Source organism: Raphanus sativus, chromosome 6 (assembly GCF_000801105.2).
Source record: "Raphanus sativus cultivar WK10039 chromosome 6, ASM80110v3, whole genome shotgun sequence".
Classification (NCBI taxonomy): domain Eukaryota; kingdom Viridiplantae; phylum Streptophyta; class Magnoliopsida; order Brassicales; family Brassicaceae; genus Raphanus; species Raphanus sativus.
In genome coordinates this window covers 51,389,849-51,410,430 of record NC_079516.1, presented here as the reverse complement: position 1 = coordinate 51,410,430, position 20,582 = coordinate 51,389,849, and the positions used below count along the sequence as shown (strand labels likewise).

General features: G+C 35.7%; 4 protein-coding genes, 1 long non-coding RNA gene and 1 pseudogene across 5 annotated transcripts; 3 read left to right on the top strand and 3 right to left on the bottom strand.

The window, feature by feature from the left end:
- Nucleotides 1-542: 542 nt before the first annotated feature.
- Nucleotides 543-1,684, bottom strand: LOC108810296 (zinc finger protein 8). Its single transcript, XM_018582414.2, has one exon. It carries the CDS (start codon nucleotides 1,554-1,556, stop codon nucleotides 810-812), a length of 747 nt encoding a protein of 248 aa, XP_018437916.1. The 5' UTR covers nucleotides 1,557-1,684; the 3' UTR covers nucleotides 543-809.
- A 4,501-nt stretch (nucleotides 1,685-6,185) lies between these two features.
- Nucleotides 6,186-7,427, bottom strand: LOC108810910 (mitogen-activated protein kinase kinase kinase 20). The gene has a single exon (XM_018582980.2). The coding sequence runs from the start codon at nucleotides 7,243-7,245 to the stop codon at nucleotides 6,229-6,231; it is 1,017 nt and encodes a 338-aa protein (XP_018438482.2). The 5' UTR covers nucleotides 7,246-7,427; the 3' UTR covers nucleotides 6,186-6,228.
- Nucleotides 7,428-7,900: 473 nt separating this feature from the next.
- Nucleotides 7,901-9,740, bottom strand: LOC108813178 (serine/threonine-protein kinase ZRK4-like; annotated as a pseudogene).
- A 304-nt stretch (nucleotides 9,741-10,044) lies between these two features.
- On the top strand, nucleotides 10,045-11,067 carry LOC108813181 (uncharacterized). The gene is made up of 2 exons (XR_001943544.2): nucleotides 10,045-10,227; nucleotides 10,715-11,067. It is a non-coding gene; the product is annotated as an uncharacterized LOC108813181 (long non-coding RNA).
- Nucleotides 11,068-12,440: 1,373 nt separating this feature from the next.
- LOC108813179 (remorin 4.2) lies at nucleotides 12,441-13,985 on the top strand. Its single transcript, XM_018585656.2, has 2 exons — nucleotides 12,441-13,198; nucleotides 13,676-13,985. The coding sequence occupies exons 1-2, from the start codon at nucleotides 12,587-12,589 to the stop codon at nucleotides 13,874-13,876; spliced, it is 813 nt and encodes a 270-aa protein (XP_018441158.1). The 5' UTR covers nucleotides 12,441-12,586; the 3' UTR covers nucleotides 13,877-13,985.
- Nucleotides 13,986-14,089: 104 nt separating this feature from the next.
- On the top strand, nucleotides 14,090-17,002 carry LOC108808843 (calcium-dependent protein kinase 14). Its single transcript, XM_018580941.2, has 8 exons — nucleotides 14,090-15,043; nucleotides 15,128-15,251; nucleotides 15,319-15,462; nucleotides 15,557-15,709; nucleotides 15,798-15,913; nucleotides 16,000-16,167; nucleotides 16,249-16,479; nucleotides 16,567-17,002. Exons 1-8 carry the CDS (start codon nucleotides 14,540-14,542, stop codon nucleotides 16,717-16,719), a joined length of 1,593 nt encoding a protein of 530 aa, XP_018436443.1. The 5' UTR covers nucleotides 14,090-14,539; the 3' UTR covers nucleotides 16,720-17,002.
- The last annotated feature ends 3,580 nt before the right edge of the window (nucleotides 17,003-20,582 follow it).

Genomic DNA, 20,582 nt, shown 5'->3' with positions numbered 1-20,582 from the left:
TTACTTTTATCCGGAAATTAGGTATGTGTCTTTAATAGATCTGGGTTAAACTTTTTTTTTCAAAAAAAAAAGTTCATTATATTGATTATGGTGTATGCGTAGAGATGAACAAGTAAACGCTTGGTATACAGCTTGGTTGATGATTCTCTTTGAGTTAATTGCCCGAATAAGGTTTGAAAGCTTTCAGTGTGTTTGAGATAGATGTGAAAGCTCTCTTTGATTAACTCTACATTTGTAATCATATGGACCACTTTCACTTCTCAACTCTCTTTCTTTCTATCCCCTTTTGTCTAGTCCATTTTATTCAGTGATCCCCACAGTCACCGAATCATCATCATCATCAACATCAATAGCTTTCTTCTTTGGCTCTTGGTTCGGTAAAAGACCGTTTTATTAAAACAAAAAAATTATAAACGTTTGGAACTAGAGAGATTTGTGGGTTTTCATGATTTAAAAGACATACAATTTGAGTTAATGAGACATAGATCAAGCCTTTCAATTTTCTTGACTGCAACAACAGAGAAAGTACGTACTTGTATGACTTCCATGGCTATTAATTTAATGTTCCTCTATATCTACATGTTTAGAATCTTGACGCCATAACAGAACTCAGAAATGAATGATTGAACATTTTTTCTAACTTAAATCACAAATTATTCTTTATTATATAATATAAAATCAAAATCTGAAGTTTTAAGATCTACACATCATGCCGGTTCTCCTTACAAAACATGAATACCTCGTCGTTTTTCCCAACATTGGTCTCACCACGGCTTAAGTTAAAATGATGGACACCAAAAAAGCAAGTGTCAAAGATGAAGATCGAGACTCACATGATCTTCCACATTAGGTTTCATCAACCTGTAAGGCCAATGCGACTCCTTACTCTCCTGGTCATGCGTCCTAAACGCTAAAGCTGGTGAAGCTGAGTAAACGCTATGATTTGCTGACGTGGAAGGCGGTACACGCCACAAACTCAAAGGACTTCCGTGGATCGTCGGTGTGTTAGAAGAAGCCGGAGGAGGAGGAGGAAGAGTACGTGAGTAATACGACGGCGTTTGTTGTACTCCTCCTCCTCCACCACCGTAGAATCTAGCGTCCGGCGTCCACGAGGGATAGTGACGGTGGTGGTGGTGGTTGTTGAGGAAGCCGTAGACGTGGTGAGAGCCAGCCTGATGAAGGTATGACGGCATAGAACCACGTTTGGCGTGTTGGCGTTCGCGTTTGTGAGCGTTTTGGTGTCCACCTAGGGCTTGAGAAGTAGGGAAGTTTCTGAAACAATAGTGACACTCGAATCTCCTGTTATTGCTGCTGTCTTTGTCCTTGACATTCTCCGAGCTCTCGTCGTTTATCTTGGTTGCTGTGGTTTCAGAAGTGTCCTCCTCTTGTTGAGCAGTACCGGAGGAGTTATCTCCGACGAGCTCTTGGCCGAAGAGACGAATAATGGAGCCTCTTTCTTTGGGAGGTGTACGGCGGATGAATGGAAGCTGAGAGAAGGATTCAACGTTGACGTTCATGAAATCGTGAGTTTCTCTTCTTCCATTGGTTTCTTCCATGGAGTAGAGAGAGAAAGAGAGGAGTGACCTAGTGAGTGAGTTTGAGTCTGTTTCAGAGATCAGAAGGATGAGAGATGTGGTTTTGCATTAATTTAAAGAGGTTCCAAAATTCTTTTTAAGGTGATTAAACTGTACGCTTAAATCACAAATTATTCTTTACGTTTATTATTTAATATATATCTTGAGTATTAGAACTTTACGTTTTATACACCTAAGCAATAATTCACATTTAGGTCGCATTGTTTTTTTTTTTCTGTTTGGAAAATTTGAAATATTTTTTAATATATATCTTGAATATCTTTAGTCTTTGTTCTAGTGAAATTTTTCATTTATTTCTAAATTTATTACTTTCTAGTTTTAACACGAATAAATAGCTAAGAAAAACAAAAACTAACAAAAGATGCGACTGATGTACGGAGGTGACTTTTTGTTGATACATAGTACATGAACGAAGTTGTTAGAAAAAAAGAAATATAAACTTATCGTCGCTTACTAGGCAGTAGGCACTGATACGTGGATAACCATGGATATGTAGTATTAGGAATACAAATATATCTCGTGTGTCTTTGGTATTGTATGTAACATAATGTGTTTAAATAGTACTCCCTACCCAATCACACGCACATTTCCTTCTCTTAAAACTCCAATAAGTTATCCTTTTTGAAAGTTATCTCCTTTTCTGTTAGCTGTTTCTTAAAAGTGATTCCTGAAACTGTTGAAAAGAAGACAAAAAAGTTTACCAAATTGATCGTTAGGAGATGAAATGGGGTCATGGTGAGTAATGGGTTGAACTAAAAAGAGTGAGAGTTTGTAGGTAAGAGATCATTAGCAAGGTGAAGTTAGGTATGTACTCTTTTATACCATGGACCCTATTTGGTTATAGTTATGCCTACGTATAAGTACATGGATTTTACTACTAACAGACTAATTAATAGACAGAGAGGAGAGAGACCTAATTAAAGAGAGCTCTTCTCTCTCAAGGACCAGCAATTTACATTCTTGGATTATTATCTCACTAATGCAAAGATGATCTTACGGAGAGAGAGAGATCGGGGGGTGGTCCTTGAAATATGATCATTGAATGATGCTAATAACCAACTAGTTCATCTCATCACCAGATAATTAAACCAAATATTGAATCTTTGTTTGTAGAGATCTCGTCCTCTCATCAATGAATGTAACTTATCAACACGATCATCCGGCAAAATTTGGTCCACGTCTTCTTCATTTTGAACTATATATCCCTTCACGTTTATACACTCCAATTTCTTTTGGTGTTAAACACACTACACACTCAAAATTCCATTCGTTGTACCAATAATTCACTCTTCAGTCCACTAGTTTTCATATTTTTTTCCTGGTTCGCTTTTGTATATTTTTGGTGATGTATGGAATGTTAATTAAGTTGTATTAGCGTATTGACTAAACTAAATTGAATTCGCAACTAGAACCGGGATATCATCCATTTTAAAATATAGCTATTCAAATCCTCTTTACACTATTTAATCTAATCATGTTGTTAAGTTTACGTTGACGTTGACAAACCAAAATTCTAAAAACATGTTACATGTTTTGATATCGCTTGATATTAATCTCATGAGTGTAGGATAGCACAAACAAAATGATATGCCCGATTATCCAAGAACAAGAACACAATATATTATGTGTTCTTTTTATAACTTATGATATATTTATAAGCATAAACTATAATCACGTCTTAGGTAGTCCTACTTCTAAAATAATATTTTCTTTTTATTTATTGTTTCATAGCATTCTATTGATGAAACTTTTTACAAACAAACAAAAAACTCAATTGATGAACTTCTCAATCCCGACTCACAACATTCCTCGACCTATATATATACGGTCGTAACTCAAACAAGAATTTAGATCAGATGTTAATAGCTAGCTAATTTCTGTTATTTGTCATTATTATATATATACATATGGAACCGGTCATTTGATTTTGAAATTGATTAGGAGCAACATGATAAAGAGTGATATATGCACCAAGACATCCCCACCTCCGACATATAATCTACTAACTGAAAATTATTATAAAACTAAGACATTTTTCATTTTGGCTTATATGGTTTAACTAAAACTCGTTTATTTAATTGGTTTTGATTATAATGACTGATGTAATCACTTTACAAAAGTGTTATTTTTTTTCTAAATTGTCACAGACGGATTCCCCTAAAGATTGTTTAGAGTGACTTCCTTACATAAATTCACTTATTCACATAACGTGTGTGTGATATCTGACTAATCAAAACGTATTGTAAGAACGGAAATAAATTCAACTATGGTAATGTCCATGCGAAGTACTGGTCCCAAAATACATTAATTTACAAACATAACTTTGCAGATTTTGGACCTCACATGAGGAGTCCACATCTCTTTATTTTCACAAATAAATCCTGTTTAAACCTGTAACATGGGGTTTATTTTTCAAATTATATAGAAGAAATATCCCTGGAAAATCATAAGTGGCTTTAAGTGTGTTAATAAATATTATAAATTGATAAGAATATTTAACTTTTTTTCTAATCTGATTCTGGTAATATTAAATAATGGAAAAACATTCTAAAACGAAGAATATATTTTTGTAAGAAAATGTGTATCTAAGAAGATCGGAGTCTATATATGTATGTAGAATCTTGGATCCTACTAATAGTCGGTTGATTCATAAGTCCTAATCACTATCCACTATGTGCCATCAATAGAATATTTTTAGGACTCATGAAACAGGGAACTCTTTGAGAAAACAAAACATATAGGGGTTGTATTAAATCTATAATTTGAAATTATTTGATTTTAATAAAATTTTAGGTAATTTATTATATTTATGTTAGACCACTCTAAAATATCATCTAAAAAGGGGAATTTGGATATTATTTTTAACTAAACAATTTCACCAATAATACAGTACTCTAAAATAACTAAATAATCTTAAAATTCACAAAAAAAAATCTGTAACAGTGAATTTAGTGTAGTCTATTAAATAATAAGTTTAATAACACATGATTCTTTTTACAAAAAAAATCAAAAGAAAAATAAGTTTATCATTTTGATAAAAATAATTTAAACTTTCAATTGAATACAATTCTTGACTAATAGAGTAAGAAAACAATCTAAGAAAAAAAAGTCATTAGTAACAAAAAATAAAACAAATCTAAGAAATGTATTTGGGTCCCATGAATGGCATTTGAACCCTACAAAAAACATGCACTTAAAAGCCCACAAACCTCCTAAACCCTAACAGCAACGCTTCATTGAATCATGCAAATGCAAACCTCTTTGCTTTGCCATTAAAGTCACAGTCATATGCTCAGAGATTTAATGGCTTTTGTTGAGGGGACCATATCTCTCACTTTCTTGCCTTAACATCCATTTCTTGGATTCAACTCCTACACTCTTACATATTATTTTTTCTCAAAAAGAAAATTGGTGAAGTGTTTGGCCAGCAATAAATAAAGATCATAATTCATAAATATATGGAAGATGAAAAAAAGAGAGTAGATTTGAGGGACAAGCATATCTTGTCCTTTTCGTTGTATGTGACCTCACAATGTTTAGCTAAAAATAAGGACCAAACTTCAAAGTAATATAGGAAATACATGATGGAAGATATTTTAGTTTAAGTAGAAGAAAACAGAACTAAAGAATGAGAGGAATCCCGAAATTAATAGCTACAGAACAAATGCAAGTGGAGTTGAAAACAACATGAAGAGCTCACTGGTCTCTTTCAGTGTTTGTTTAACAACGTTTGATGTTCCATCTATTGTTTAACAATTTTTTTTTGTCAACAGCTATAAAAGTTATTCAAATTATATTGTCGTTAATTTTACAACGTGTCACAGAATGGGATACAGATTATATGAATTAAGTATATTAGAAAAGAGAAATGAAAATAAGCGTCAGGAAGAAAACATGTTTCAATGAGTAAGCTATACATAGGCAGTGACAACAACATATGAAGACAATGGGCTCTCTAAACTTGTGTATATATGTGAGATTTCGATAATAATATAATTACATACAAACGTGAAATGCGAACTATTTAAGCTTTTGGAAGGTCTAACGCTTTGGGTTTGTGATTATCATTATTGTCTGAAACTGATGTGGGTCTTGTTTCTTTTATATGGACCACCATTATGAATATTCCTATATATATAACAATTATAATATAGTGAAAGCATCTTTTCAGATGATGGTTTAACTATGTATGTGGGGAACTTCTCTACATTATGTGATATGTCTCCGGCCCTCTTGTCAATTTTCTTTCTTTTTTTTTGTCAAACATAAACTTCATTAAATATACTAATCTTGCTTACACAACCAGCCGAGCAAGGCCTGCTCGAGCCAAAGAGTCAGAAGATTTTCAAGGCGAGGTACAAAAAAGTAAGAAAATGGATAGAAGAGAGTGGCAAAGTTCCTTATGTCAGTAAGGAGACCTGCAATCTCATTCAAATCCCGCCCTTCACACAGGATAGAAATAAAGACCTGAGAGTCCGAGAAAATATGGAGACTTTGAAAATTTAACTCCTTTGCTTGCTTGAGGACATCTCTCATGGCTAAAGGAAACGTAACCTTTTATAATAAAATTTTATAATATTACAAGCCTCGTGCGTGGAAAATGAGCCAGGTATACATAAGTTCATGTCAATTTTTATAGCGGGCCTTTTCTTAAACGGGCCTTTTGTTTCGGCCCATGTGTTGTAATTGTATCTTCAAACCTGGACGGAGGTTTTCTGATTCTCAACCCTACCCTCCTCCTCACTCCACCGGCGGCTTCATCAGCCACCTTCCTCTCTCCGGTCAAAAACGGATGCAACAACAACTCCGAAGCGCTTCCTCTCTCTCCATGTTCCCTTGCGAAACACGTCTCCATAAACAACCTTGCATCACACGGCACAGTCTCTGGGATCTCCGGTGCGTTTCCACCCAATAAACGAGCCTTGATATCATCGACACCAGACCCTAACCACGGATGCTTACCGTTATACATCTCCAGAACCACGCAGCCTAACGACCACAAATCTAGGGTTTTCTCAACGGTGGTACCGTCTCGGACCGACTCTGGCGACATGTAGAGAGGCGTTCCGACAAACGGGGAACTTGTCTCCCAACATACAGTCTCCTCTCCTGCCTTTACCGTCAACCCGTAATCAGAAATCTTTAACTCGTACGAACAATACCACGTTTCTTGATCGTAACGTGGGAAGAGAAGGAGATTCGCCGGTTTAAGATCGCAATGAACGTAACCGTGACCATGAACCGAAACCAACCCTTGTAGAATCATCCGAGTGAAGTCTTTGATAACCGAATCCGATAATCTTCGGTTTACGCGGATGAACTCGGTTAGGTTACCACCAGCTGCGTACTCTATGGCCATCTTGTACACTTTCTTTCCCTCGGAATCGGTTTCTTGAAGCAGAGAGTTACCAAAAGATTGCACGACTCCAGGACATCCTCTGAGTTCGGTGAGGACGCGAAACTCTCTGTCGATAGAGTTGTAATCCTCAGAGTCGGAGGTCTTCACGGCGTTGTAGAACGCTGTGCCGTCGTCTTTTTTGTAACTGAAGAGATCGACGGAGCCGTACGCACCCTTTCCTAGAGACTTGATGAATTTCGTGTCTGGTTTGGTCTGATGATCAATCTTTGCTTTCTTTCTGTAACGTCGCATGTTTTCGTTTGATCAATCTTTATGGTTTATTTTCTTTATGTGACTTGTTAGTGCACTGCGGTGTATTTTATAAGCCCTAGAGAGAGTCGAGCTACGTGTAGAGACTTGTAAGAAAGGAAAATCAAACCCTAAGTTTTTTTTTATCGAGACAAAAAAAAGGAAATATGAAGTACCCTTCTAGAAGCCCGTCTCTGAATCTATTTCTTTTCCTTTTTTTTTTGCTTTGTCTTGTTTAATGACATTTTGTTTGCGTCTATGTGCATGTCCTGATTATTGGCCTAGTACTCACTACTCATGAGATATTTGCTTTCTTTTAGAACCTGAATGCTCTGCTTTTCGAAATTTTACAAGGAAAAATAGTGGAAACTGCTGTCCAATATCATAGAAAAATCTCCTAAACTAGCTAGAGACTCTAGTCCTTCAAGGTATATATGATTTCTCAATTATAGCTGGAGACTCTAGTCCTTGTATGTGTAAATGGTAGTTTCAGGTTTTTTTTTTTTTTCGTTTTTGAGTTTGATGTTTGCTTGGAGACTTGTTTATGTTGTGTTGCCTTAAATCTTTCTGGATTTTTTTTAGGATAGCCCTATATTGGATTATATTGCAGTACTGCTTATTATCATTTACTCTGTGTCTGTGTCCAATGGCCAGAACTTACCAAACTCACTAGAGGATATATATTCATGTAAAAAATGTACCCTTGTTGGTTCTCTAAGCCAGAACCAACCTCAACAATCAAATACTAAATTACTATCATTTGTGTCAACTAAGCTAAGCTTTCATGAGCAGTGGTAGCTAAGGGCCAACGAATTGTTCTCTTAATAACAAAAAGGCTTGAACTGTTTCTTTGACTAAACATATTAAACAAAAGAACCACAAGGGACACTTCTCGATCTCTCGATCCTTTTAAGCTCTTTAGCCACATCAGTCATGCTTGGGACATCCCCTTGACGACCAATGCATCTCAACGAGAGATCAAGAAACGCTTTGATTTGCAGTCTCTCTTGTTCTATGTCTCTGCCCTCAACAACCAACATATTCTTATCTACGACCTTGTCAAATCTCCCATCCTTGACCAATCTAGACAAACACTCTGGATCTTCCACCAAATGATCTTCTCTTTTCCAAAAGATCGGTTGCGGTATTCTTCCAGTTAAAAGAACAAACATAAACGCTCCAAAGCTATATATACACATCAGTCTTCTCAGTGACCAAACCTTTTGACACATAGTTAGGGTCGAGAAACCCAAATGTCCCTTCCACTACATCATCTTGAACATATGTTTCGCCTTCTGGAATGAAAACACAGTTGCAAAACTCACCCAGCTTTGCTGTTCCATTCTCATTCAAGAAAATCTGACAAGTCTGTATATCTTTGTGAATCAGAGTTCTTGAAAACGCTGTGTGAAGGTAAGACAACGCGTTTGCAATCTCCTTTGCTATAATGATTCTCATACTCCACGTTAATGATGGATCAATAGGACATCTAGCTCCTCTTAAGCTACGAGTTATTACTTCTGCGTACTCGCTAACTAGAACCGGGTAAGAGAATTCTAGGCAGCATCCTAACAGTTTCAGGAAGTTTTTGTGACCACCAACCATTGATGAAACCGCTAAATCGCGGTATATCTTTTCAGAGAAAATTGATCCTCCATAAGCCCATTTCTTGATAAGCACGACACGGTTATCTAGCATGCCTTTGTAATGACGGAATCTATCGATGCGGACAAGATTACTGCGGCTGAAGTTGTTGGTGGCTTCTAGGATCTGATCAGCAGAAAATTGTTTTATAGGATTTGATGTAGCATCATCACTAATCGCAATTAGCTCTTCAAGTAGTAACGAACCATTCTTCATAAACATTCTCTGACGCTCGTTGACTTCTTGGTTTTTCTTTCTCCACCAAACCATCTTACGGGAATCTTTTCGAGCAAGCAAATCGTAGAGAAACCCTAGACTTCGTGGAGAAGAGTTTGATGAAACCAGATTAGATGGAAAATAAGAAGATGAGTTGCAGTCAGAAGTGCAAAGATCATATAACATAGTCATGGAGACTTTGTGTTATAGACTTATAGGTGATGTAGTCGGGAAAAGAGATGACAATCTGGTGTGAGCACGCACACAGTGGTACAAACGGGATGAGATGGTCCACACCGCAGATTATTTTATCGAAGACGCGTGTATCATATCTCTCAGATGAAGTGGTTGATACAAGTTATAGATCACAGGTGAGACTGTTTGTTGATTGACGAGTGAATGTGATTGAATTGTTTTTAATCCAACCATCTGTTTTGCAATAAGCTTTATTGTATGTTAAATTCAACATAATCAATTAATTGTTTCATACTAATACAGCTGTAGTTTGATTGATGTTTTACGCATATAAGAAATAAGGACTAGTGTGTCGTTCTTACCTAATAAAGGACGTATAAACTAGTCAATCAAGTTATGGTTTTTGAGTAGGGTATGAGGAAGATATAAAGAAAAGACGAAACAGAAAAGAACAAAGGAATAGAAGAACACAATTATTTATTTTTATTAATCAGCATTACATAAAATTTGTCTGATCATAATCGAATTATTAGCTCTTCCGTCTTATTCACTTTGCCTGTCTAAACAACACGTTCAAAATCGGACATGGTAGAGAAATTAATTTTTTTTTGGTATAAGCTTAATTTAGTTCAAGTAGTAGGTGAAGAGAGACACAAGGGAAGCCCCAACCAAAGAGCCAAGAGCGGGTACGGCTACAGAGGCTCCGCTTGCGGCGGGTCCTGGTGCTGGAGCTCCAACTTCTGTTGCCATGACGGCGGTCATGGAAGCAGCAGCGAAAAGAACTCCGCAAGCAATCTTCTTCATCTCCATTTTTAGTTGAGACCTGAAAGGGTTTATTTTCTTCTTTTTGTTTGGTAGTTTTGTTACTTTTTTTTGTTTCTTGCAGGTCTGAAGAAAAATAGATGGTGTTCAAGGGGATTTATACGGGAGGTAAGTAAGCTATTTTTAGGGAAGTTTATATTTAGGTAACGATTTCTAACCAAATATTTTGAAATTTAAGCTCAATAAATTTAAGGTAAGGAAACTCACCGTTGATCTTGTATTCCATTGTGTGGCTTCGAGTCATTTAAGCGTTTCCATCCATATATTTACCGGGTCAAATATGTATTAATAAGTTAGTAACTCTATTTTATTTATTTACAAAATAAATTATTTGACTAACTTCTATTTACAAACTTTTAACCAAAATAAGTGTACACTTTCAATTTTGAACATGCACAATTGAAAATATATAGCATAGTTTTAACCAAAATAAATTAGCAGATTGGTCAATTATTGTAGTATATTAGCACATCCATGATAATTTAGTGACTCAAGCTCTGATAAAGTTTAATGAGACTCAAGACCCTCTGGATGAATAGTAAGGCGCCTTGTTGCAGCACATAATTAAGTCTTTTACTCTCTCTTTTTGTACAAGCGTCTGTGATGGTGGAGCAGAACCAGGATGGGGACCAGAACCATTAGTAGGCTTACACGAACTTTCCTTTTACTAAAATGCGACCCACTTTGAGCCCACATAGAGTGAGCCTGAGCCTAAGATGCAAAAAGTACTTGCAATATACGATGGGTGTAAAGAGTTTTTCTTTCAAAATGAAAGGACATGACACATGGAGATTCTGTCCAAAGGACTCCCAAGTTGTGTCTTTGGCTGTCTCTTTCTTTTTGTCTTTCTGCTTTGGGATCTCTTTTCAATTTCATTGGCTGCTTTTTCAAATTTAAACTGTTAACTGTAAATCTTGAGTCTTGTAATATCACTGCACATAATTTCAACAGATTCAGATCAAAACATTAAATGAGCGTACTGTTAGATCACCGATATCAACTGAAAGCTAAGTCGTCTTGGATTCAGATTTTGCACTGACAACACTGGAGTCTCCGTTCAGCAGATGATCCACAAGAAAGGCCGGAACTTCTCCATAGCAAAACAACAACAAAAAGAAGTATCAAATTCTGAAGAACTATTGAAAGACTCAGTTGAAAGAAAGGTCATCGTTAAAGGATCATTTCTTGAGTGTGTGAAAACTTTATTGATGGTAATATCTAACGGAACATTGTCCACGATCTGTAGACAAGTGTGAGCAGATGATGGGACAATTTGATATCAAGTGAGTGCACTATTCTTCGGAAAACATGCATCCTATCCTCCACTATTAATTTGATCATCCGACCATTTTGTCGTCAATTAAACTTTTTATTTACTTAAATATCTGATCAGTAATTTCATTCAAGGCCGCTTAAATGCATGGTCCTTTTTTCCTTGATGTAAAATTGTCCATTTATTATAGACATAGTTTAAAAAATAATTCTGCAGATTGTTTGTTTGTATGATAACATTTAAACCCAAAAATAAAGTTGGATGGCAGGAAAATATATGAAACATAGTAGATTCATATACGTGTTACGAAATAACACGTATACTAAACTAAATTATGTGTATTCTTTCTTTTGTCGACTAGTCTATGTGTATTTATTAGTTATAAGTTACGTTGTTGATAAAATGTCATTTAAGTATAATAGCAAAGCAGATTGATATAAGAAATTGAGAACTCACTACCTACACTATGAGAAAAAGACGAATTAATCCGAAGTGGCATACGGTACGTGGAGATGCACTAGTGGCATCTTTACACCATTAGATTCATGTTATGATGCTGACATATGCAGCTTAGTCTGGCGGGAACATTCAACTAATTAGACATGGCCACGTTGAAAACAATCGTTTTGTAGTTGAGACGTGTATTATCATGTCTTTCGTAGTGGGGTTCAAACTTGCCGACACTCCAACCATTTAGTTTCCGTCCGAATTTGGTTTCCTAGTTTGATAACCAAACCTGGTTTACTAGTTTGGGTTTGATTTTCTTCAAGCATTTTGATTTAATTCGTTTGGTTTTCTGGTCTATTTCCAACCCTTGTTAATAAAGCCTCATAGTATCATGATAAACAATGTGAAGAAAGATAAACTAATAAATTTATCATTGTCTTTTTCTTACAACTCATGATAAACAAGCACTTCTCCGAAGGTTAAATGCAGTCGTTATCTACTGGACCAACGTTGTTTTCATGAAGAGGTTTTTTGTCATGTTTTAAAATTAATAACCTTCTTGAAAATTCGTCATTTAAGCACTTTTTTTGTCTTGTAGTGTTATTTTTTCCTCTAATCTAATTAAGAAAAAACGAAGCTAAAACCTTTGACATTACCGAAGAGTATCAAAGCCCAAATAGATCAAACTACTTTGATACATTTCAGACCATGATTATCTTCTTTTTTGCCTAGTTCCTAAAACCCTAGATGATGTTAACTCTCTACGGTCAAGAAAGCTCGCCGGACCGCACCAGTCGTGATGAGACGCCGGAGACTGTCGTGAGAGACATACACGCGCTTACTCCGGCGTCTACGACGGTGTTACCACCACCGCCTGCCTTTCGTGGCTATTTTTCTCCGACGAGGTCAACGACGACTTCCATAAGCGAAGGAGCTTCTTCCGGAGAAAACTTCACAACCATAAGCAGAGAGTTCAACGCTCTAGTCATCGCTGGCTCTTCCATTAGAAACAACAACGAACCAACGGCTCATGACGTCACGCAAGGTGAGGAGTTGATGAGGAGTATCCACGAGGAGAGGGAAGAAGAGGAGACGAACCCATTGGCCATCGTGCCGGAACAGTATCCGGATTCGGGTTTGGATCAGGGGAGTGGAAATGGGTCGGGTCAGGTTCTGGGTCGAGCTGGGATGACATCGGTACAAAGGGTGAAGAGGGAAGAGGTGGAAGCTAAGATAACGGCATGGCAGACGGCAAAACTGGCTAAGATTAATAACAGGTTTAAGAGAGAAGACGCAGTTATTAACGGTCGGGTTAATGAGCAAGTGCATAAGGCCAATTCTTGGATGAAGAAAATCGAGGTGAAATTAAATTATATACATAATTTAAATAAAATTGTAATTAAACTTTGCCATCCTAGGTAAGATGATTAAAAACATAAATAATATATGGTTACTATAGAGCATTCAAAATCTGATTTAGACTGATGATGTATTATAGTTTGTAATATACAATTAGTAATTATTAGATCTTTGGAGTCAGTCCAAGTGGTCAGTAACCATTTACATAACTTGTAAGTAGTTAACATCTAACTCTAGTGTTAGATGTTAATGATAGTTGCAATGTTTTATGTGTATCCCCCCGATTGTCATTTCACTTTCTCCTAGTTACGGGTTTAGATAGATTCCCACGAATGTATCTCTCTATTCATCATATAAATATAATATTACTATGCAAGTGAAAGTCTCTAATTTGTTTTAATAATCTAGAGGTCAAAGGCAAGTTAAAGAAAAATGTGGCCTATATAGCATATTATAATTTGGTTTTGATGGATTCAGAGGAAGCTAGAGGAGAGAAAGGCGAGAGCGTTGGAGAAAACTCAGAACCAAGTGGCGAGAGCGCAGAGGAAAGCGGAGGAGAGGAGAGCAACGGCGGAGGCAAAGAGAGGAACGGAGGTTGCAAAAGTTGTAGAAGTTGCTAATCTCATGAGAGCCGTTGGTCGTCCTCCTTCCAAACGTTATTTCTTCTCTTTCTCCTAGTTCTTTTGTTGGTCATCCCTGGATATAATTTTTTTTTTGTTGCTAAAAACAGGACATTTACTTCCAATTATTATGTACACACATATATATGAGATAGTTGTAATATTTATTTGTGGGGGTTTTAGCTATTTTAGCACCAACAAAAAACTAATCAGATAGAATAACATAACTAAACAAATATTCTATTTTTATGGAAGATAGATAGGGTTATAGCCTATAGGCCCCGGCCATTAAAGGTCCAAGACCTAATGGTGTGGTTGAAGAGAGAAGCAATCCATTGGGAGGAAGGAAGGTGGATGTTCTCAATAATATTGAGACCCAACTTTTATGATCGTGATCCTAAAATCGTTCTTTTTATTTAGGGGTATTTTTCAGATTTGCTTGGACATTACGGAAGAAAAGTCCTAAAAATAAATTATTACAGAAAGACATATCAAAAGGAGAAAAAAACAGAAATCAAGGTAACAAAATACAGAGAGACTTGGGAGGGAAGAGTTTTATTTTCCTTGTTCTGTTTTAAAACCTTCCTTCCATATCTCTCTGTATTTGAGGAGAAAGAAGAACAGTTTGATATGTTTGCGTTCATTTGATTCCAAGACTACGGTCCTTTGATTAGGTTTCTTTGTTCTTCCTTTCACGTTTTCAAGAACATTTAATTGTACAATGGGGAATTGCTGCGGAACGGCTGGATCTTTGATTGTAAATGAAAAGCTAAAGAAAGGTTTAAAACTTGCAAACCCTTTCTCAATCGACTACGGTCACCGCCACGATGGTGAGAAGCTTGTCGTCCTCAAGGAACCAACGGGTCGAGAGATCAAGCTGAGATACAAATTAGGTCGGGAGCTAGGTCGAGGAGAGTTCGGTGTAACGTACCTATGCACAGACAACGAGACCGGAGATGTTTTCGCGTGCAAATCCATCTTAAAGAAGAAGCTGAGAACGTCTGTGGATATAGATGACGTTAGGAGGGAAGCAGAGATCATGAGGATTATGCCTGCGCATCCAAACATCGTCACGTTGAAAGAGACTTACGAGGATGACAAAGCTGTGCATTTGGTTATGGAGCTTTGTTTAGGCGGTGAGCTTTTCGATAGGATTGTGGCTAGAGGGCATTACACGGAGAGAGCTGCAGCTTCGGTTGTTAAGACAATCATGGAAGTTGTTCAGGTTCGTTAAGTTTTTGATGGCATTATTGCTTGAGAGGCACGTCTTTGTTGTTTCTCATGATGTGTGTTTCCATGTGGGTTTTAGATGTGCCATAAGCATGGTGTAATGCATAGAGACTTAAAGCCCGAGAACTTCTTGTTTGCAAACAAAAAGGAAACTGCATCTTTGAAGGCCATTGATTTTGGTCTCTCTGTTTTCTTTAAACCAGGTAATGCTTTTATCTAGGATGCTTGGCCAAGAAGCAATGTTTAACCTACAAGTGTTTATCTTTGCAGGCGAGAGGTTTAACGAAATCGTTGGGAGTCCATACTACATGGCTCCTGAGGTACTAAAGCAGAGTTATGGACCAGAGATTGACATTTGGAGCGCAGGAGTAATCCTTTACATATTGCTATGTGGTGTTCCTCCTTTTTGGGCAGGTTTAGCTTTGTCACACGACTTGTTTTGTGTCAGTGTTTTTTTTGTAGAATCATACAATGTTGATAGAGTCTTTCCTATCTTGTTTGTCTCTAGAAACTGACCATGGAGTCGCCAAAGCAATTCTTCGGTCTGTGATTGACTTCAGAAGAGACCCCTGGCCTAAAGTCTCTGCCAATGCAAAAGATCTGATCAAGAAGATGCTTCATCCTGACCCAAAGCGTCGTCTTACAGCTCAACAAGTGCTTGGTATCATCTTGCTTTCAAAATGCAATTGTTTCTGGTATTAGTATTGAATCAAAACTTAAGTAAGACTCCAACCATCTTTGGTTAACAGAACATCCATGGTTACAAGATGGTAAGAGTGCTCCAAATGTATCATTAGGTGAAACCGTAAGAGCAAGGCTTAAGCAGTTCACAGTTATGAACAAGCTGAAGAAAAGGGCACTCAGGGTATGCACTAGTAATATCTTCTCTTGATTTCTTTTTGTATCTTCTGAAAGAACTTAAGATAGCTATGTGTGGTTGTATTACTTTAGGTTATAGCTGAACATTTATCGGTTGAAGAAGCATCAGGCATCAAAGAAAGATTTCAAGTAATGGACACTAGCAGTAGAGGAAAGATTACCATCGATGAGCTAAGAATCGGGTTGCGTAAACTAGGGATTGTTGTTCCTCAAGATGACATTCAAATCTTGATGGACGCGGTACGCTATTAAGCAATTACCTGACCTATACTTGACCTATAAGCTATTAAGAAATGAACTAGCGGTTTTATTACTATACAGGGAGACGTTGACAGAGATGGATACTTAGACGTTAATGAGTTCGTAGCCATATCGGTACACATCAGAAAGATGGGCAATGACGAGCACTTAAAGACAGCCTTTACGTTCTTTGACCAAAACAAGAGTGGTTATATCGAAATAGAGGAGTTACGAGAGGCCCTGGCGAATGAATTTGACACAACTAGTGAAGAAGTTGTCGAAGCTATTATCCTTGATGTTGATACCAATAAGGTTAGAAACAAGTTTTGTAGTGAAAAAAAAACCTAAAAAAAAAGACTAAGACGTTTGAATGTTTTTAAACTGGTATAACTTGTGCAGGACGGAAGAATAAGTTATGAAGAGTTTGCAACGATGATGAAAACAGGAACGGATTGGAGAAAAGCTTCGAAGCAGTTCTCGAGGGATCGGTTTAAGAATCTTAGTATCAAGCTGAAGCAAGATGGGTCCTTGCATTCCAATAGTGACGAGTAAAGCTTGAAATCCACAACAGATACACTTTCATTATTCTCAGTCTCAAGAGATTGAGCTGAATCTGATTCCAAAGGAAGAAAAATATTAGTTCTTTCTTTTGGTTTTTGTTTTTCACTTTCTCACAACGTGCTAGTTTTTGACGGGTATCAATTTAAGCTCTAGGCATTTTTATATTGTTGAAAGATCGATGGATCAAGAGAAGCCCGTATGTATCGATAAATTAAAATTGTATGTGAGGACAAAATGTACCATACAACAAATAAAACGTACCATAATTATTCAATCTTCAACGTCTCTCGATTTGATATATATCAGCTACATCCAAAGGAAGAAAAATATTAGTTCTTTCTTATGGAAAAGAAGACGACTGAGACTGGTAATTTTTGTGGCCATTTCATAATTTATCACTTGATATTATATGATCCACTGATGAAAAAAATGATATTATATGATCCACACTTTTTTAGAAGACATGAAGTTTTGGATATTCAGGCCATAATATATCTCTTCATACTGAAAATTAATTTCTAACAATTCTAGTTTAAAATAGCATTTTCTGCAAAATTTTATGAAATTGAACGCAACGAAACAAACTCTTTATCCTATAGATTACCAAATTTGGGGTTTGATTCACACTTTACGAGACGATTCATACCTTTCTGAAGTTTCTAAATTTTGGTGATATAATATTTATCTCTTTGTTTATTTCTGGTCAACATATTTACTTCTTTGTAGATCAAACATAGAGCACTCCCGTTAGGAGAAAGATTAGAAGCAAGACAAGTTCTATCAGGAACTAAATGCACTCATTGTGGGGGTCTGAAACAATTACACACTTGTTCTTTCAATGTCCCTATGCGAGTAAAGTTTGGGAATTAGTATCTTTCTCTGGCGGTTTCAGTTCATTGCCTCTGAACGATTTCGATCAAGCATGACAAAGACTCCTCCGTGCAGTTACTCTACCTCCTATTGGTCTTGGCTCCTGCCCTCTAGCCCCATGGTTACTATGGGCTATTTGGACTGCAAGAAACCAAAAAATATTTCAAAACAGATCGTTTTCTCTCCAAAAATGTTTCAAAACAGATCGTTCTCTTCCCAAATGATATCCACAATCAAACATCATTTAAAATGTATTTTAAAATATACTTAAAATAATATTTCGAAAAATTTAAAATATTTATATTTCTACTATCATATTATTTAATGACATATTTGAATAGATTTTTAATGATAATTTATGAGTTATTACCAAATTATCAAAAGTTACCAAAAATTGAAATTAACATCAAATATAATATGTCATGTCACATTTAACTATAAGCTATTTTATCTATTTTAGTATATCATGTCACATTTTTTGATGAAAATAATTGTGGACATGATATGTGTGAAATCACTTTACGGATAATATCTAAGAAGTTAAACAATTTCTACTCTTATACCTTCTAAACCGTTGATCAGATATATATTTTTTCTTCCGTCTCCCCTTTTCATGTAAACCAGCCAAATGAATTTACAAGAGTAGTTTCCGAAGATGCAAACAGACGTTAATCTAGAAAACACTTTCTTTTATGTGAAGAGATTTATTGGTTGGATTTTGAGTTTTGCAATGGAGAGAATTAATGATTGGCTTATTTCAAATTTCAAGAAGGATGAGAGCATTGATGTTTTGTAAAGACAATCAAGCACTACATAAGTTTTACAAATACAACAAAAATAAATTTGAAGAATTGTGTTTACACTTTTTGACATGTAAATCTTTAAACTTTAGGAAAAGTCAACTTTAATGATATTTGACGAAGTGGTCCTTGTTGGTGGATCCACACATATTCCTGCTATTCAGGAAGTCATGAGGAAGGAAACTTGGAAAATAACTTATGTCACGATAAATTTTGATGAGGTTGTAGTTCTACTGATGTGGTTTAGCTTTCCTCGTGCACATAATATAATCTGTTTTATTATAGAATTTGAAGAAAACCCAATAATACAAATCCAAGCAAAAATAACAAAGTTCAAATAGATATTTGTTCATTTGTATTTTGATTTTAAAAGTACTCACAAATCCATTGAATACAAATCAAATCTTTAGATAAATCATTGTAATTGAATAATACTTGACTTCAAAATATATTTATAAATGACAAAACTAATAACACTATATTTAAATATGGGTCTCAAAATCATAAAACCAATAATACTAGATTTCGTTTAGATTTCCAAATTCATTAAAATATACAGACCAATAACAACTTCCTAAGTTCTAATATTCACCACCACTTTGTATTGAATCATATCCCTCTTTTTATTCTCCATCACTTTGGTTTAATACACTTTTTCTCTGGCCTGTCATTTATTAAACATGACTGAAAATGAATAATTTACTGTTTTTATTCTATTTTAGATTAATATAATAGGTTTTAACACAACATGTATTGTGTTTTTTGTTATTCTACCTATCACAGTTGTCTCATCATCCTTATTGTCATGTTTTACATCATTGTTACCGTCCATTATTTCCTCATCTCTTCCACCATTTCTTTTTTTTTTAACTTCAAGTAACAATAACCATAATCAACTATTATGTACTATTTATGTAACAAATATAGTATAAAATGATTTTGTAAATCTCTTTTGATGTACCCACACGCGGAGAAGAAGCATATGGTCAATTTCTATGTGAAATTGTCACATCCAAGCTTCACTTTATTACATAGTCATTTAGTGAATATTTTGCTACAATATCAATATCTCACAAATTCTCTAAAGAAAAAAGAAGATCGATAAATAATTAAGAAAAACATAAATCCAAATTCTCTTCTCAATTCTCTTCTCACTTCGACCTGCAAGTTGCACCACTGCAAACAGAATCAAAACATATACTATAAGCGTCCTTGCTTTTGATCGAAGAAATGTGTAGGTGGATGAATGCCTCTGAAATTAGAATTTACCAGAAGAAATTGCTCTATGAAGAGCATCACCTCGTTTTGGATCTGCTACTCGTAGATCTTTGATGAAGATGTCTCCTCCTCCATTGATGTATCCGCTTGTAGATGTCTCCTCATCTTCGTTTTGATTGCTCGCATATACGAGTTGCTCTCACCTGCTCTCCACACACTTATAATAAACGTGTTCCTCATGGTTCTGGTTTTCATGAAGACGGCGGCTAATAGAGACGATAACGATACAGTCGTGGTACAATGTAACTTTCATGATCCATCTATTAGTCAAGGCTGTTCAGTTGTCGATGCCATCACTGGTATCCGTTCAGTAGATATGTTGACGAGGTCTCCTTGTCTTTTGGTGTTCTTTCCCTAATATCTTTGATCTCCACGATAACGTACAAATTCATATATTTTGTTGTTGGTTTGGTGATAGGTATACTCCTTATGGTTTGTTTTTTGTGGGGGAGATGATTTCTATGAGTCGCTCTAACTGGAATTGTTTGCAAAATCATCATTTATTTACTAAAGTACAAATCATATTGCCAATAAAAATCTGACACATAGCATTCATTTATAAAAACAAAAAAATTTGATTGAACTGTTTTTCTTCATCCTTATTTTCAGCAATTCAATCAAACCACCTATTCTCTTTTTTTTCAAACTACTTTCTTTTTATATAATTTGCAATCACCGTCAAACTCCACCGTATTACTCTTCATTTTTTTCTATATTCTCTTATTTTCGAATATTATGATTATCAATATATTTTTGATGCACTTCCTTTGTTTTTTTATTCTCACAGTTTCACTTCACCATACTAGGCCTACATTGTACCTAGAGCCTAAATACCATGTATACTCTGGTGTCCAAAGTTATAAAAGAATTGGAAACAAAAAAATTATCAACAAATAAGGTAACAAA

Coding starts and splice junctions, on each gene's coding strand:
- LOC108810296 (XM_018582414.2), bottom strand. CDS start 1,556: ATGGAAGAAACCAATGGAAGAAGAGAAACTCACGATTTCATGAACGTC.
- LOC108810910 (XM_018582980.2), bottom strand. CDS start 7,245: ATGCGACGTTACAGAAAGAAAGCAAAGATTGATCATCAGACCAAACCA.
- LOC108813179 (XM_018585656.2), top strand. CDS start 12,587: ATGATGTTAACTCTCTACGGTCAAGAAAGCTCGCCGGACCGCACCAGT. Junction 13,199..13,675: donor CTTGGATGAAGAAAATCGAG/GTGAAATTAAAT, acceptor TGATGGATTCAG/AGGAAGCTAGAGGAGAGAAA.
- LOC108808843 (XM_018580941.2), top strand. CDS start 14,540: ATGGGGAATTGCTGCGGAACGGCTGGATCTTTGATTGTAAATGAAAAG. Junction 15,710..15,797: donor TACAGCTCAACAAGTGCTTG/GTATCATCTTGC, acceptor TTTGGTTAACAG/AACATCCATGGTTACAAGAT. Junction 15,914..15,999: donor TGAAGAAAAGGGCACTCAGG/GTATGCACTAGT, acceptor GTATTACTTTAG/GTTATAGCTGAACATTTATC.